The 15380-nt window shown below is 35.6% G+C and overlaps 1 protein-coding gene across 1 annotated transcript; it reads left to right on the top strand.

The window, feature by feature from the left end:
* Window positions 1-202: 202 nt before the first annotated feature.
* On the top strand, window positions 203-1114 carry LOC308561625 (taste receptor type 2 member 2-like; the record flags this gene model as incomplete). The annotated part of the gene is made up of 1 exon (XM_081146979.1): window positions 203-1114. The coding sequence occupies one exon, from the start codon at window positions 203-205 to the stop codon at window positions 1112-1114; it is 912 nt and encodes a 303-aa protein (XP_081003105.1).
* Window positions 1115-15380: the final 14266 nt, after the last annotated feature.

Raw genomic sequence — 15380 nt, forward strand, 5'->3', positions numbered from 1 at the left:
CAGTTCACTTGAAGGGCCTCAGATTAAAAAAGTCTCCCTCTGATGTTCTACCTCAGGGGAAAAGTCCAGTGTAAGACTCTACTTATGATCCAGGAGTTGGCAGGAGATTGGCTTTCTCAGTATATGTCCCCATCTGCAAGATCCCCTGGAGGAGGTATGTAACACCATCCACAAGGAAAAGCTAAGATTTGTGGTAGGAGACATGGCCTCCTCCTTATCAGCTATTCCTCATGCTATCATCATGGCAGCAGAATTTATTACAGGGATTACAGTAAATGGATTTCTGATCATCATCGGCTGTAAAGAATTGATCAAAAGCAGAGAGCTAGCGCCAATGCAACTCACTTTAATATGTATTGGGATGTCTAGATTTGGTCTACTTATGGTGTTAATGGTACAAAGTTTTTTCTCTGTGTTCTTTCCACTCCTTTATGCAGAAACAATTTATGGTGCAGAGATAATGTTCCTCTGGATGTTTTTTAGCTCTGTCAGTCTCTGGTTTGCCACCTGCCTTTCTGTATTTTACTGCTTCAAGTTAATAGGCTTCACCCAGCCCTGTTTTCTTTGGCTGAAATTCAGGCTCGCAAAGTTAATGCCTTGGCTGCTCCTGGGAAGCCTGCTGGCCTCGCTGAGCATGGCAGCTCTGTGTATCGAGGTAGACTACCCTAAAATCTTGGAGGTTGGTGTCCCCGGGAATGCCACACTCAGGACGTCTAAAGTCAAGATAAAGCAAATCAATGACGTGCTTCTTGTCAACTTGTCACTGCTATTTCCTCTAGGCGTGTTTGTGATGTGCACTTTTATGCTGCTTGTGTCTCTCTACAAGCACACTCATCGGATGCAAAACGGACCTCATGCTGCCAGAAGCGCCAGCACGGAAGTCCACATAAACGCCTTAAGAACAGTGCTAACATTCTTTCTCTTCTTTATTTCTTATTTCGCTGCCTTCATGGCAAATATGACATTCGTAGCTCCTCACGGAACTCAGTTCTACTTTGTGCTGAAGGACATAATGGCAGCCTATCCCTCCGGCCATTCCGTTATAATAATCTTCAGTAATTCGAAATTCCAGCAGCCATTCAGGAGACTTCTCTGCCTCAAAAAGAACCGATGAAAAGGAGGACCAATGTAAAACATTTCGTTATGTTCTTGACATGGAGTCAATGGACTTGTGTTTTGTTTTGTTTGCTTTATATGGATTTTGTGTGCTCTCTACCGGGCAATTTCCTGTGCATCTCCCACTCCAGGACATGTGAAGCACTAATTTTGATGTTGGATGGATAAGATATCTCTCTTTCTAAGGCTCATGTACTTAAAAATATTATGATAGTAGCACATTTAAAGAACTAGTACTTGCATTGGAATGCTAGAGATCAGAATAAAATACTAAGACTTCGTTTGGCTGACCAGTGTAGTTCTGTTACATCTTCCTAGGTCATTGACAATATTCTAATTTAGACGAGAAAAGTCACACTGATTTAGTCTAACACTTGGAACAATATAATAAATTGGCTATTTGTTACACATAACAATTTTTCAAAGAGATTCATTATTGTAATTACTGTTAAAATGCAAAGTATGTGTTGAAAGAGTACGTCAAGGAAATGCACACAGGTTGCTGTCTTACTGGATATACAGGTTACTGTCTTAAGTGCTTTTGATTTGCTACTAGTTTAGGTTGGTGAATGCTAAGAGCTGTGTCTATGCATATATACATACACAATCCAGGGTCTCCATTTTTTACAAGATGGAGAAATATTTTTCAACCCCCTGCATTATTAAACTCATGCCCAAAGAGAATTGAGGGGGGTTGCTGGCAATGAAGTCCTGGCGGGAAAACATTCAATTGATGTCCTAACCCTTTAACTGGTGTCTTAATTCCTCCCAACTGAGAATGTCCTCTGGCACATGGAAGCAGCAAATGGCTTAAAGATCTAAGGGGAAGATTTGGAAAACTGTTGCTAAATTTGAATGGGTGCTGCTCTTTAAGGATCTTGCCTTGGGAAAGAAAATTTTTTTACAGTATCTTACATCTAAGGATATCTATTTGAATCTGTAAAATTCTCATTGGCTCTTTAAAAAAAAAGAGATGTGTAGTTATTTTAATTGTAAATAAATTGTAATTAAAGTGGATTAGAAGTGGCCAAATGAAAAACAAAAACAAAAAACAAAACTAGATGTGTGTGTGTGTATGTGAGCACATGTATGTGTAAACTTTTTTTTGTTTTTTTGTTTTTTTTACTTTACAAAATATTTTCACACAAAATTGTTTAGTTTATCCTCAGAACACTCTGTAAAGTAGATAGTGGAATCATCTCACTTGAAAAAGTCAGATTTTTCTTTTTGTTATTCTTAATAGCAATTTTATATTCTGAAAACCTTGACAACAAATGCATTCAGCCTATGACCTTTGACATTCTGTGACCTTTTCTCTATTTGTCCCTAAAAGGTCAATTAAGAAATATTTCACAAATCTCTAGTACTTGGTCAAATTATTCATTTTATATTTTATTTTATTTAACATTTGGTTTACTAAAAGTCTGAAGTAATCTAAACATAGGTGCCCCAACTTACATTTTAGTATCACTGTATATGCATATGTAAGTGTATATGTGTGTGGGTATAATTTACTGCATATGGGGAGCATGCCACATATATACTTTATACTACCTTTTCATTTAAATTACATAAATAGATACAACATTGGCTTTTGAGAAAGAATCATGCACCTCTATGGAGAGAGAGGGAGAGAGAGGTATCAGCATAAAGATAGGTTAATTTTATTTCCAGAACTGTTAAGAAATTGAGTAAGCTCAACTCTACTGTCATTTCCATGAGGAAAAAGCATGATAGAATTGAACACTGGAGTAACCAGTACCAACAAATTCATCTTTGTGTCTGTTTATAAACTGGAATGAAACCCTAAGTAATGCACTGCCACCTAGTGGCAAACTTTCACTTTAAATGAAAAATAATGCTGAAAGCAATCAAAAGTTTACAGCCATTGGGGAACTTGCTTCAGGAAAATTTATACCCAATTAGAAAAAATATGAGAGAAAAAGAAGCTAATACTCAGGCCATAGGAAATTTTATATCAAGTGAGAAGACAAAACTAGCCCAAATCAAACAAACAAACTCTAAAGAAAAAACAAAAATAAAATTATAACTTTAGGAGATAGCTGGGAAATTTGAATTATATTTAAATACTCAATGGATTAATGTTCATTTTTTAGATGTCATAGTGATGCTGTGCTTATGCTTTAAAAATAAAAGCATTTTTATCTTTTAGGGGAAACCTAAAGTAATTTTTTGATAAAATGATGCTCCATCAACATCTGAGGAATGGAGGGAGATATGTTAGAGGTATATTTGAAGAATTTGGGCTAGAAATTGATCATTTTTATGCTAGGTGATAGTTACATGGGATTCATCACACAGTTCTCAATGAATATATCCTATACTTAGACTTGTGATTCAACACATAAATATGACTCTTAGTAAGTAAAGAGAAAAGCAATAGGACTCATAATACAAAAAAATAGCTAGAGAAAAGAATAAATTTATTCCCATGGGAAAATATAAGAAAGCAGATAAGAGTGCGGCCTCTGGGATCAGATTATCCCTGTTCTCTTACTCTCAATTTCACACAAGTTATTAAGCCTCTTTCCTTATTTATAATATGGGGTAGCAGTACTACATATTTTATATGGTTATTTTAAGTAATAAATGAAACAAATGTATACAAAGTGCTTACAACAGGGTCTGGAATATTGAAGCGTTCAATGAATGTTACCCTCTGATGAGCTATTAGGATAAATTGCAAAAACCAGAAAACTTCAGTCCTAACCCTCTTTACTTATTCAGGGCATTTAGCCACTTCTGTTCATAGTAAAGAAAAATGTTAGCTTTTGGAGATGTCATCAAATGTCATTGGTTTAGTTCAACATTTCACTAGATACAGTTAGAATTACAGACTTGAGTTGAATTAATTTTCTTGGAAACAGTATAATATAAATTATACAACCACTAGGGGTCAGTGTTGTTACAAATTGAACTTCAACTGAAAAAAGTTTTGAAACATACTTGGCCTCACATTTTATTTAATTACAGAATAAAACCTAGCATTCATAGAGTTTCGTTCTTTGTGACTTTTAATATTTTCCCATTGGCTTGTGGCAAGACTTGGAATTACTCAATGAGAAGAGAACCCTGTTTAAATTCTGTTTGAAATGCCAAGGAACTCTTTTGAGAGCAGTACTTCGTGATGTTTTCTTTGATTAGTTTCTGAAAGTGCACAAATTCCCTTCCCGTTCAAGCTATTGGAATATTTGTTATTTTAAATCATATAAAACAACTTTCTTTTATAGCTTACTAAAAACAATCAGCAATTATTGTTTTCCAGGCTCAGCAAATTATTTTAGCTTTGTTTAATATTTTTATGTCCCTGAACTAAGTTCAGCTCCAGAAATATAATATGTAACTCTGTGCATTTAAGCTTAAGTTGCTAAATTTTGAATAGATTGCTTTATTTTCATCTTGCTTAAAATATCATTTCTGATTTATTTCCAAAGAATAAATGAACTACTGCTCTTCACAATAAAATGGTTTGTACAGTATCTTGAATCTTAGATTACTTTCTTTCAAATTTTCATATGCAAATTTTTAGTACTACAGCAAAATCCTCAAAGTTGCATTTTGCCAATTAAATATTTGTTATTTGGAAAACTCAAATTCCAAATACAATAGGAAACAGTATTTATTAGTAACAGTACAATCTTCTCTTTATATATCTAGTACCAATGTAATTTTCCAAGCTTTGTGACAACTTATGAAAGAGAACTTTTGAATGAAAATTTAAGTCATGACACTAAGTACAGGTAAGTGATTATCATCAAGTTATTAATAAGGTAAAAAATAAACTTTCTGCATTATATTTTGATAGTGATACTTATAATGCCATAATACTAAAAAGGTGTATTTTTACTTAACATCTTTAATAATATAGTAACTTTTTAACTGCCCAGTTAGTTGACAATAATCCATTTGCTTTATTACCCACACTTTTACTTTATTACTGAAAGTTAAGTTTGTAATTCAATGTATCATGTGTAGAGAACTGATAGAGTTTGCACTTAGAGTATAGACTCTGGGAGCAAGCTGTGTAGCTTTGAATCTTGGCTTCATTGCCCCCAGTTGTCTAACTGAATATCTCTTGGTTTTCCCATCTGTAAATGGTACTGATAATAACTGAATTTACACCATAGAATTACTGTGAGCATTAAATCTGTTCTACCATATGTAAAGCATATAGTTAATTATGTATGAAAAGCACATGTCTGGTACATGGTAAATATACACACACCATTATTATTATTATTATGGCACCATTTGTACAGTGTTTATTTGGAGTTAATTTGTATTATCCAACATTCCTTATTTTGGTAAGGTTGAACAATACAAGCAAGCTAGATTTATATATTATATTTATAAAACAATAAGATGTTGACAGTGGTTGTCCCTGGATGGTGGGATAATAGTTGAATTTTATTTTCTTCTTTTCAAAATAATAAGGAAATAGATTTATAATTGTAAAATTTAGATAATTCATTTGCAAATGATGTACACATTTTAGCATGGATTATATTTATAAAAGTCTTGTCTAAGTGTGTAAAAAATGTATCACATCAGCTTCCCTTAAAGGCGTTATGTGTAAGTCACTATGGAAGATAATGCCAAGGATATTTTATAAGACCCAGTCTCTCATCTCAAGGAACATCTAAGTAAAATATAAGGTAGAATGCAGAATATGCTATTAAGGCCACAAGGCACTATTGAGAAGTTTTAAAAAGAGGTTTCCAGGGAAATAAAAGACGGTGGGATTTGGCTTGGAGTTTGAAAAAGAAGGACAACATTTATTTCAGCAGAAAGACTAGGCATATTTTATTTAGATTTGCACTTATAAATTGTTCAGCAATTTATTGCTCCTGGGTCTTGATCTTCAAAATGATACTGTATTCTGAGACACATCGTGAGCAAGACTCATGTAATTGCTAAGTTTCTCACTTGTCTTCATATCTCTAGTACATGGGTGCTAGTTGCTGAAAGATGATAAACAGAACAGTTTTACAGAAAGATTGATCGCCTACAAGCCTCGTGAATGCACTTGGGACTCAAAAGTAATTTTACCAAAAGCCCCTTGACCCATTAAATCTGCTTCAGACACAGTGAGTTTGACTGTCTCTACAGCTGTTGGGAACTGTTTCCAGCAGAGACATTTAACAATTGATATTTTTCTCTTGGCTTGTGGTGGGATGATTGTTAATGACTGCTTTAATGCAGGAGTTTTTAATTTTGTTGTCAGTGTATATAGGGAAAGATATTCCTTTTGTTAAAAATAAAGCATGCAGATCTCTGCTTTTCCTGAACACGCAAATAGCGGATTATCTAGAATTTTGGATTTTCTTTGCTTATTATAAAGATACTAGTTGGTATGGTGGATTGAGACCTGAGTATTGTGAGGTATTTCCTCCAAATTTCCTCCCACGTCATTTGGAGCGTCCCATTTTGAGTCAATTGCACTCCAGTGAGAAGGCCTGAAAGGAAGACTCTGTCATACACTCATAAAAATATATTGAAAAAGGTACTTTTACCGTAGCTCAAATGCTACCCTGGACAAATACGGCTGCTTTGTAGCCCTGTATGTCCAACCAGAACAAAGCATGCATTTGGCAGACAGAGCAAGCTTTTAAACAAAGATTATTAAATAGCAATTTTAAAAAGATAAACAACAACTAAAGCCAATACATGTTTGCTTTCACTAACTTCCTAAGAGACGCAGAAGGCCAGGAGGTGCCTATAGTGCACTGACGGATACTGTGGATGAGTTTACCAAGATGCGCAAGAGTGGAGGGGACCATTTTCAGATCTGTTGCTGAACGCTTCTAATAACTCTTTATAATTACTACGCAAATGACTGGTCTCAATAATATGTACTTTACCCTATAAAAGCTCTGCAACCGCAGGAACTATAAGTAACGTACTTGCATGGTGCTTAAACCATTTTCAGTGGAGCCAGGAAGAATCCAGTCCCTTGCTTAGGTCATTATTATCTTTTCCGGGGTTTCAGTGGAGTTCTGGAACATGACCAGCGACCTGTCGCAACTCCAGGCCTGGCAGCCAGGGTTGGGGCTGCCTGTGTCCCCCAGTCCTCGTCTGGCCAGAGCGTTCCTGCCTAACTTCCCCTCCTTGCCCAGGGCGCTCTCGGCTGCTGGCGCTGCCCACGGGTCAGAGTGCTGAGGTTTAGCGTCACCCAGCAGCCGCCCTGAGTGTTCCACGGTGTCCCCCAGGGCTCCCCAAGAGGGTTAAGCTCCAGTTCCACCTCCTTGGCTTTTTTCCTTTCCGGTCTCACTTGCTCTCATTCTTACCTCCGTTTGGGGGTTCACCTCTGGTTTTGCTGGAATCCTTGTGTCTGCCTCTAGAGAAGCCTAAATCAAGACACCAGGAGGTAGTATAATTATCTTAGAGAAGGCAGGAAGCCGGGCTTTGTGTCCCAGCCTTGCCACATGATCTTGGGCAGATTACTTAACCACCCTCCCTCAGTTCTTCACCTGTAAACTGGGGATGACGGGTTCCATCCTAGGCACACATGGGGAGTTCTGAGTCGCAACAGGCCTTGTAACTTCTCTTACCTGTCTTTAGTCACTGGCCCATGTCATCTATGGGAAGGGGGTGGAAGGGCAAATTAACATAGTGGACAGAGTTTGGGTTTGGGGTTTGGTTGAAATGTATTTAAATTCTAACCAAGCTACCTATAACTGTGTTGTCTTGGATGATTTGCTTAAGTTTTCTGAATCAATCCTTCTCAGGTTTTTAAGAGAATTAAATGGAACAGTATCTATAAATTGCTGCAAAGTCCCTTATAGTCTGGATTCAGTTATTATTATTGTTGTTGCTGTTGTTGTTGTTAATGATACTATAAAGATATGGCTTTGCATGACCATGAAAAAGTTACTTGATTTTCTGGGGCTCAGTTTTCTCTTCTATAAAATGGCAATAATTATAGTACCAACTTCACAGAGTTGTTCTGAGAAGTCAAAAGTTTATATTTGTAAAACACTTGGAACATAGCACATGCCACTTAGTAACTGCTATATTTTATGAATAAAAATTCAAAAGCTATACATTTTCTGTGTACAAAAAAAAGTTTATACAATGTCCAGGGACTAGCCAAGTCAAGAGTTGACTGAAAGGTGTGTGTGTGTGTGTGTGTGTGAGTGAGAGAGAGAGAGAGAGAGAGAGAGTTCATTTTAATTTGATAAGATTAATTTATGGATTTGTGTAAATGAGGGGAATCCAGGGAGTGAACTTTCAGCAGACAGCTCTCTAAGAACCAAACTACAGATAAATCCATAAAAAAAGGAGATAGATGGCCAGAAAACTGTCTTCAAATGGGCAGAAATTCATTTTGTATTTACAATTGGTAGGTATGAAGTCAGTGCACCCATGACTTAGGGTGCAGACTTAGCCTCACAAAGTTTACAGCACGGTTATTTCAAATTGTGAAGATCCTGCTATGCATATGAGAAAATCTTGATTGCTACAGTAATACCAGGGGCTTCTCTAGAGGCAACATTGTCCTTGAGCTTAGTAATTGGGGCTCACCCCAACTACAGAGGAAATGACACGGCTCTCCATTACCAAGAGTCTTAAAGGCAGTTTCCGAAAATCATGGACTACTGCTGACTATAGCACAATGAAGTTTGCTATATGCAGCCACATGGATGAGAGAGAGAGAGAGAGGGAGAGAGAGGGGGAGGAAGGAGAGGGAGGGGGGAAGAAAAAAAAAGGAAGCCTCATTTATTCTAAAATAAAACTTGAACCTCGCAGCTCCTTTGCTCTCCTCAACAAAAGTCTGCCCTGCGGCTCAGGGACTTACAATGGGAAAGGAAGCACGGCCTTCGTTGTTTCCCTTTCTGCACAGTTGGGCATAAACCGGTGACTGCAGCGCTCCTCGGCGCCCTTCGACCCTCCTGCTGGGGGGAAGTGGATCAGGGGCCTGAGACGCAATCTCTTTAGGAGCCCTTGGTTTTTGCATCCTTTATTTGTCTTTTACCAACCCAACTCAGCAACGTGCAATCACTTTCACAGGCATAGCTTCACTCTGTCCAGAGCACACGATGTCTAGTTAGCTGTTATTATTATCATCATCATGATGATTATTGTTACAATTTTATAAACTAGAAGACTAAAGTCCTCATTAGGAATTTATTGTTCAGAGCGCTTATTCAAGATGTGGACCCCAAACACAATATGCTGCAGATCCCAGTGGCACACGCATATTTGTTGATAAATAACCAAAAAAAAAATTTGGCTTGGCTAACGCAGTAGAGTTCCCATTTCATGTCATAGTTGGAGTCCTGCTCCACAATTCCCTTTTGTTCTCATGCAGCTATGAGCCCGATTTTAGATGGGCATCTCTGTAATGAGATAAGAGGACTGAGCATATGACATCTAGCATTTTCAGTCAAGCCTCTGGGTCCGGGAATGACATATAACAGGTAGGCCTTGGCCTTTATAGAGGTCGATTCAGGAAATTCTCGTCTCACATTTCTTTTTTGTTCATTTAGATAGCTGACGGGCCAAAACGACATAGGGCTTCCTGAAATCGCTCTTGAATGTTTATCTTCCGTGCGTTTCCCTACGAAAACATAGATGGATTTGGGCATGGTCCTGGACTTTAGGGAAATATGCACTCTCCCAGAAGCACAAAAAAGTTCTAGAACAACAAACTTTTCAAACTAAAGTTGCCTAAATTGAAATTCCCTTGTTGTCACAGCGATGAGAATACTGTCATCAGGGTTTTGATTTAGTTTGTGAAAATTAGGTCTTTCACCTATGAGTGGAAATACTGACAAAACCTGTCCTTTCCCTTAATGCCCAGAGTCACAGCGATGCTCTAGCCTCAGGCTAAGCTAAGAAGCAGATAAACAGGAATGAGGCTCACTCACCTTGACCACCAAGCTTCGCTGGGGCAGGCGCCACAAACTGTTTGCATCCTTCACAGTAAAAAGGGGAATTCATTACATACGGCAGTATATTCCCTTAGAAGACGAATATTATACGATTTGGGGGATATAGCTGGTTAAAGGTAAAAAAAATGTTGACATAAAAAAAAAAGTATGCAAATAGGGCACTTTTCCTGGAGGACATTCCAAAGACAAAAAGGAGGAAAGTTGAATTTGTGGTACAGCATCATTTCTTAAGGTTTAAATTGTTCCCAGAAGTAGATTCCTTTTCAGAAATCTTGGGATAGTGTTTATTTCTCAAAAAAATCCAAAAGTTATACATATAAACTTTATGTTTATATTTATAAGGGACATGAACTAAAACAATCAACATTTATTTTTTATGTTTATGGCACATTGAATTAAAATCTGAATCTTTATTTTTTAAATTTTTTTCCAATACACTTTTTGAAGTTTATTTGAGATACTCGAATATATTAAAAGAGAGAAGATCACCAACTGAGACAAAATATGCCCTTGATGAATAGGCTTGGAGAATTTATAGTTCCAAAGGGGGGGAAAGTATTTCCTTTAATGTATCAATTAAAATCATTTTCTAAGTTTTTGTTTAAAAATTTTGTGGGAAACTAAACAAATAACTTGAAATTTCTTTGGTTTTAATCAAGATTTGATATTTATCATTTTAAGTAAAAAACAAAGAGAGGGTAGATACTCATACCACTGACATTTTTATCAAATGAATTATCCTCTTTTTTTCTCCAATTTCACTATGAAAACTAAATGGAATAAAGTCAAATAAGGATTTAATAGCTCTGTTTACAAAAGCAACATTAAGTAGAAAGATGATGCAGTGAGTTATATCATTTCTCAAAGGATGTTCTACATAATTAAATGTCCTTGGAATTTTAACAGTTGAACATGAAAAGGAAATGTATTCTTTAGAACAATAAATGTAGCAAACACTAGATTAAATACATTAGACAGGTGAATTTACTCCAGACATGTGAGTAGAAAGGTTGGAATGCTCTAGGCTATATTCTCTAGATCAGCACCATCCAAAGTAATAAAATGCCAGCTACATATATAATTTAAAATTTTCCAGTAGGAACATTTTTTAAAAAAAAGAGAAAAAGTAAAATAATTTGAATAATAAGCTTTATTCAACTGAATATATCTAGAATATTTCAATTTAACATGTAATAGAACAAATTATTAAGAAGAAATTTTACCTTTTTTTCTACCAAGTCTTCAAGATCTGGTGCCCATTTTGCATTTACAGCACATCTCAGTTCCAACTAGTCACATTTCAGGTGCTCAACAGTCACATAAGGCGAGTGGCTGCCTATTAGACAGTGAAACTTTAAGTGATTAAATAGTCATTGAACGAACTTGTTAATGCCCCAGGAGAGTGTTGAGAGGTCATGCTGTACTTCTTGGGCCTTATTTCCAAGTTTTGGGTAATTTAACCTCACATTTCCAAAATTTAATCTTTTCCATTGGATCTCAAGACATTAAAGGAGAGCCATTTAGACTCTTTCTACGGCATTACCTTGTTTAGTGCAATAAAGGTGTTTTTTAAAAAAGTGATTTTAGTGAAGGGGAGAAAATGGGGGAACATCTGTAATACTTTCAACAATAAAATAAATTTTTTTAAAAAAGTGATTTTAGAGGCATTTTTGTCCATCATGTGTTATGTCGCTTAAACTTTTAACTAAAGATTCTTTAAATTATAATCAAGCTCAGTTCTAACAAAATCTATCACACTATAGATAGGAATACCATAAGCTAGCTACTCTAAGTTTCTTTATATTTATCATCTAATTTAATTTTCACAAAAATTCTTTTTAAGGTATCGTTTTAGAGATGGGGAGGCTAAGAGAATTTACATAACTTGACAAAGGAGATACAGCCTATAAAGAGGACCTTGGAAATAAAACCCAGGCTTCTTAACCACAAAACCTGACCCATTAACTACTATGCCACATGCAGGGATGACTTCAAAATTAACTTTCCCAAGCCATATCAATAAAATAGCTAAATATTCGCTATGCAAATTAAAATTAAGGATTTATCATTCTTTCTTTACACTGGAAGAATAATCTGTTTGTTTTCCACAAAAAGCAGGGAGACCCTATACCCACAAAAATGTTTTTATGAGTAATTGTAGGAACATACTATTTTTTCATTACATAAAAAGTTATGTAAGGGAGAAAAGTTATTCATAGTAAATTTTTTTTGTAGTGAAATAAAATTCAACACTTTTGTTTTATCTCAGTCCTACTCTATAGGTTTGGCTTGTAAACTGCTCATATTTGATAGGTTGAAGGCAGAAGAGCTTAATTCTGATTCTCACTATCACAAAATATAGTTTTGAAGATTTTTGAAATGGAAATAGACAGTTGAAATAGAAATGGAACTAGAAAAATCTTGTTGCTTAATGATTTTGAAACGCTGAAGTCTCGACCAAATATGACCAAGAGAAATAAAATGTGGCCTCATAATAATAATTTGGTGTTTTTCCTCCTTATTTTTAAAATTGAATTTATATAAACATAGGATTAGCACTGTTCCCTGAATATGTGGTAGGGATTACCTATAAAATTTTAAAAGTCTTTCCAATTACAGTTGGCATGCAATATTACTTTACTTTTAAATGTATAACATAGTGATTAGACAGTTATGTAACTTATGAAATGATCCCCTGATAAGTCTAGTACCCATTAATAACTGTAATATATAGTTATTACAATATTATTGATCATATTCTCTAAGCTGTACTTTATAGAAATTCCCTTGTCTAGTACTTTCTAAGAGAGACAACTTTCAATTAGTAATACAATACCTTTAGTGCCTATCAGTCTTCTCAAGTTGTTTTTTTTTCATCTTTTACTAGCTTTGTCACTTTATACTTTCCCATTCTTTGTTCATTTAATTTGGTTGTCTAATGAACTGTGAAATTGTTATCTACAACATAATTTGACATTTAAATATATATATATCTTTATTGATTTTAAAGAGAGGAAGGGAGAGAGAGAGAAACAGTGATGAGAGAGCCATTGATCGGCTGCCTCCTGCACGCCCCCCACTGGGGATGGAGCCCGCAACTCGGGCCTGTGCCCTGACCGGGAATCGAACCCTGATCTCCTGGATCCTAGGCCGATGCTCAACCGCTGAGCCACGCCTGGGCGGACTAATTTGACATTTAAATGTATCCTTTACGCCTTTAGCTATTTTACCTACTTTAATCTGTGTTTTGTTTTTTGTGCACACTCTTACGGATTGTAAAGTTTTTCAAATGCCCATCTGGCTTACTAATCTTTACAAAAAGGCAGCTTTGAGTTCTGTAAATCATACCTCTTTCTTCCATTTCATTTTAATGACGTTATCTTTATTATTTCCTGTTTCATGTTATCTGTTTATCCTATTGATCTTTTTCTATTATGTTTATTTGAAGGCATAGATAGTTAATATTCTTTTTACATTCTAAATAATTTTTTCAAAATCATACACTTACCTCTATTCACCTACTGTTCTTGCTTTGACTTTCCCCCTGGAATGAGAAGTGCACATTCTGCAACGACTCATGATGTTTTCTTAGCTTTAGCTGCTGCATCGGTCTGCTCCTCTTCATTTCTTTCAAATACTTATCCTCTTACAGGGAAAATTTGCTCAAAAACTTAACTTCGATATATAGTCTCTTCATTTCATCCCAATTTAGTGTTGAAGCAAAATACTCTGCTTACTTTCTAGAGTGGTGACTTTCTTTGACAAGTTGGCTTTTCTACTTACTTAGCTTTCTCAAAGAGTGGGAACAAAATATAAAGGTTAAAAATTGAGAGAAGTTTTAAAAATTAAAATCATGTGAAAGGTACATGTTCTCTCCAAGAGCAATAGATTATAAATGGAGCTGCCACTAGTCTTCCCAGATTTTAATGTTACACCTCATGATTTTTAACTACTATTTTAAATAATAAAAGTAAATTTCAACAAAGAGAAATAGTATTGAACTTGAAATTGACTTTACTTTAAAAAACCACGTATGTATACATATAAAGATTTGAAAATATATATGAAAATATTTAAAGTGATTATGTCAGAATAGAATTTTTAATTTTTTATATATTTTCTAAATTTTCTTTAATTTGTATGCATTAATTCAGCAAGTAGACATGAAACAATAAGTGCTAATAAATAATGCTAATAAAAATTAACACTGTTAAAAACCATTCCTCTCAAAAAACAAGCTTGTACCACACATTACCCTTTTAAAATTTTTGTCCAAGGTGCCAATATATGTTTCCCTACCTGAGCTTAGCCTACAAAACTGACATTTATAAATAGAATATTAAACTTTATTATTTTCAGAAGAAGGCTTATGCCAAACCAGAAACTGAAGAAACTCAGAGCTTTGTGGAAAAAACAAACATCTTAAAAAAAAAAAAAAAAAAAGGTTTGAAATTCATTTCTAAGTTTCTCAAATAATACTGTAAAGTCTTATGATTTCAGGGAAGGGCAAAAATACCTAGAAGGGGAAGCTAAACATGAAAATAATACCAGCCAAGTTGCTCAATACAGACCCATGAGACAGGACATGTCATGGCAAGAGATGATCTGGCCAAATGAGGACATTTCAAACCAGGCATCAACCTTTTAAAATTTTTTAAAATTTGTATTGAATTTATTGAGGTGTCATTTGTTCACAAAGCCAGACAGGTTTCAAGCGTACAACTCAATAAAACATCATCTGCACAGTGCATCACGCGCTTATTGCCAAAGTCTTTTTGTGACCCCATTTATCTCCCCTTTGCCCTTCCCACCTCCCCACCCCCTTCCCTCCAGCTATCGCCACACGGTTGTCTGTGTCTATGGGTTATATATACTTTGCTTAGTCCCTTCACCGTTTTTCACCCGCTTCCCCCTGACAGCCGTCTGTCCTATGTGTCTATGTTTCTGTTTCTGTGTTGTTTGTTAAGTTATTTCCTTCTTTAGATTCCACATATAAGTGAGATCATATGGTATTTGTCTTTCCCTGCCTGGCATATTTCACTTAGACTCACACTCCTCTGGTTCATCCATGCTGTCGCAAACATCCACCTTTGATATTCAGATCTAATTACCCTGAATGCTGGGGTTGATTACTTGGTTTTCTTTGGTGGGCCTTAGTCACCTGAATAGCAAGATATGACTATGGACCGAATAATCTTTAAAGTCCCGTCACCTCTCAATTTCTATCTCGGATTTCACATTTATTTATCCATGAGGAAATTTGCTACTCAATAGGTAGAAAGCTATAGAATTATAATCACCATGTGCAAAAGTATTTTATATGTAGATTACATATCTAAAGTGCAAAAT

Source organism: Miniopterus schreibersii (assembly GCF_964146895.1).
Source record: "Miniopterus schreibersii genome assembly, chromosome: 9".
Taxonomy (NCBI): Eukaryota; Metazoa; Chordata; class Mammalia; order Chiroptera; family Miniopteridae; genus Miniopterus; species Miniopterus schreibersii.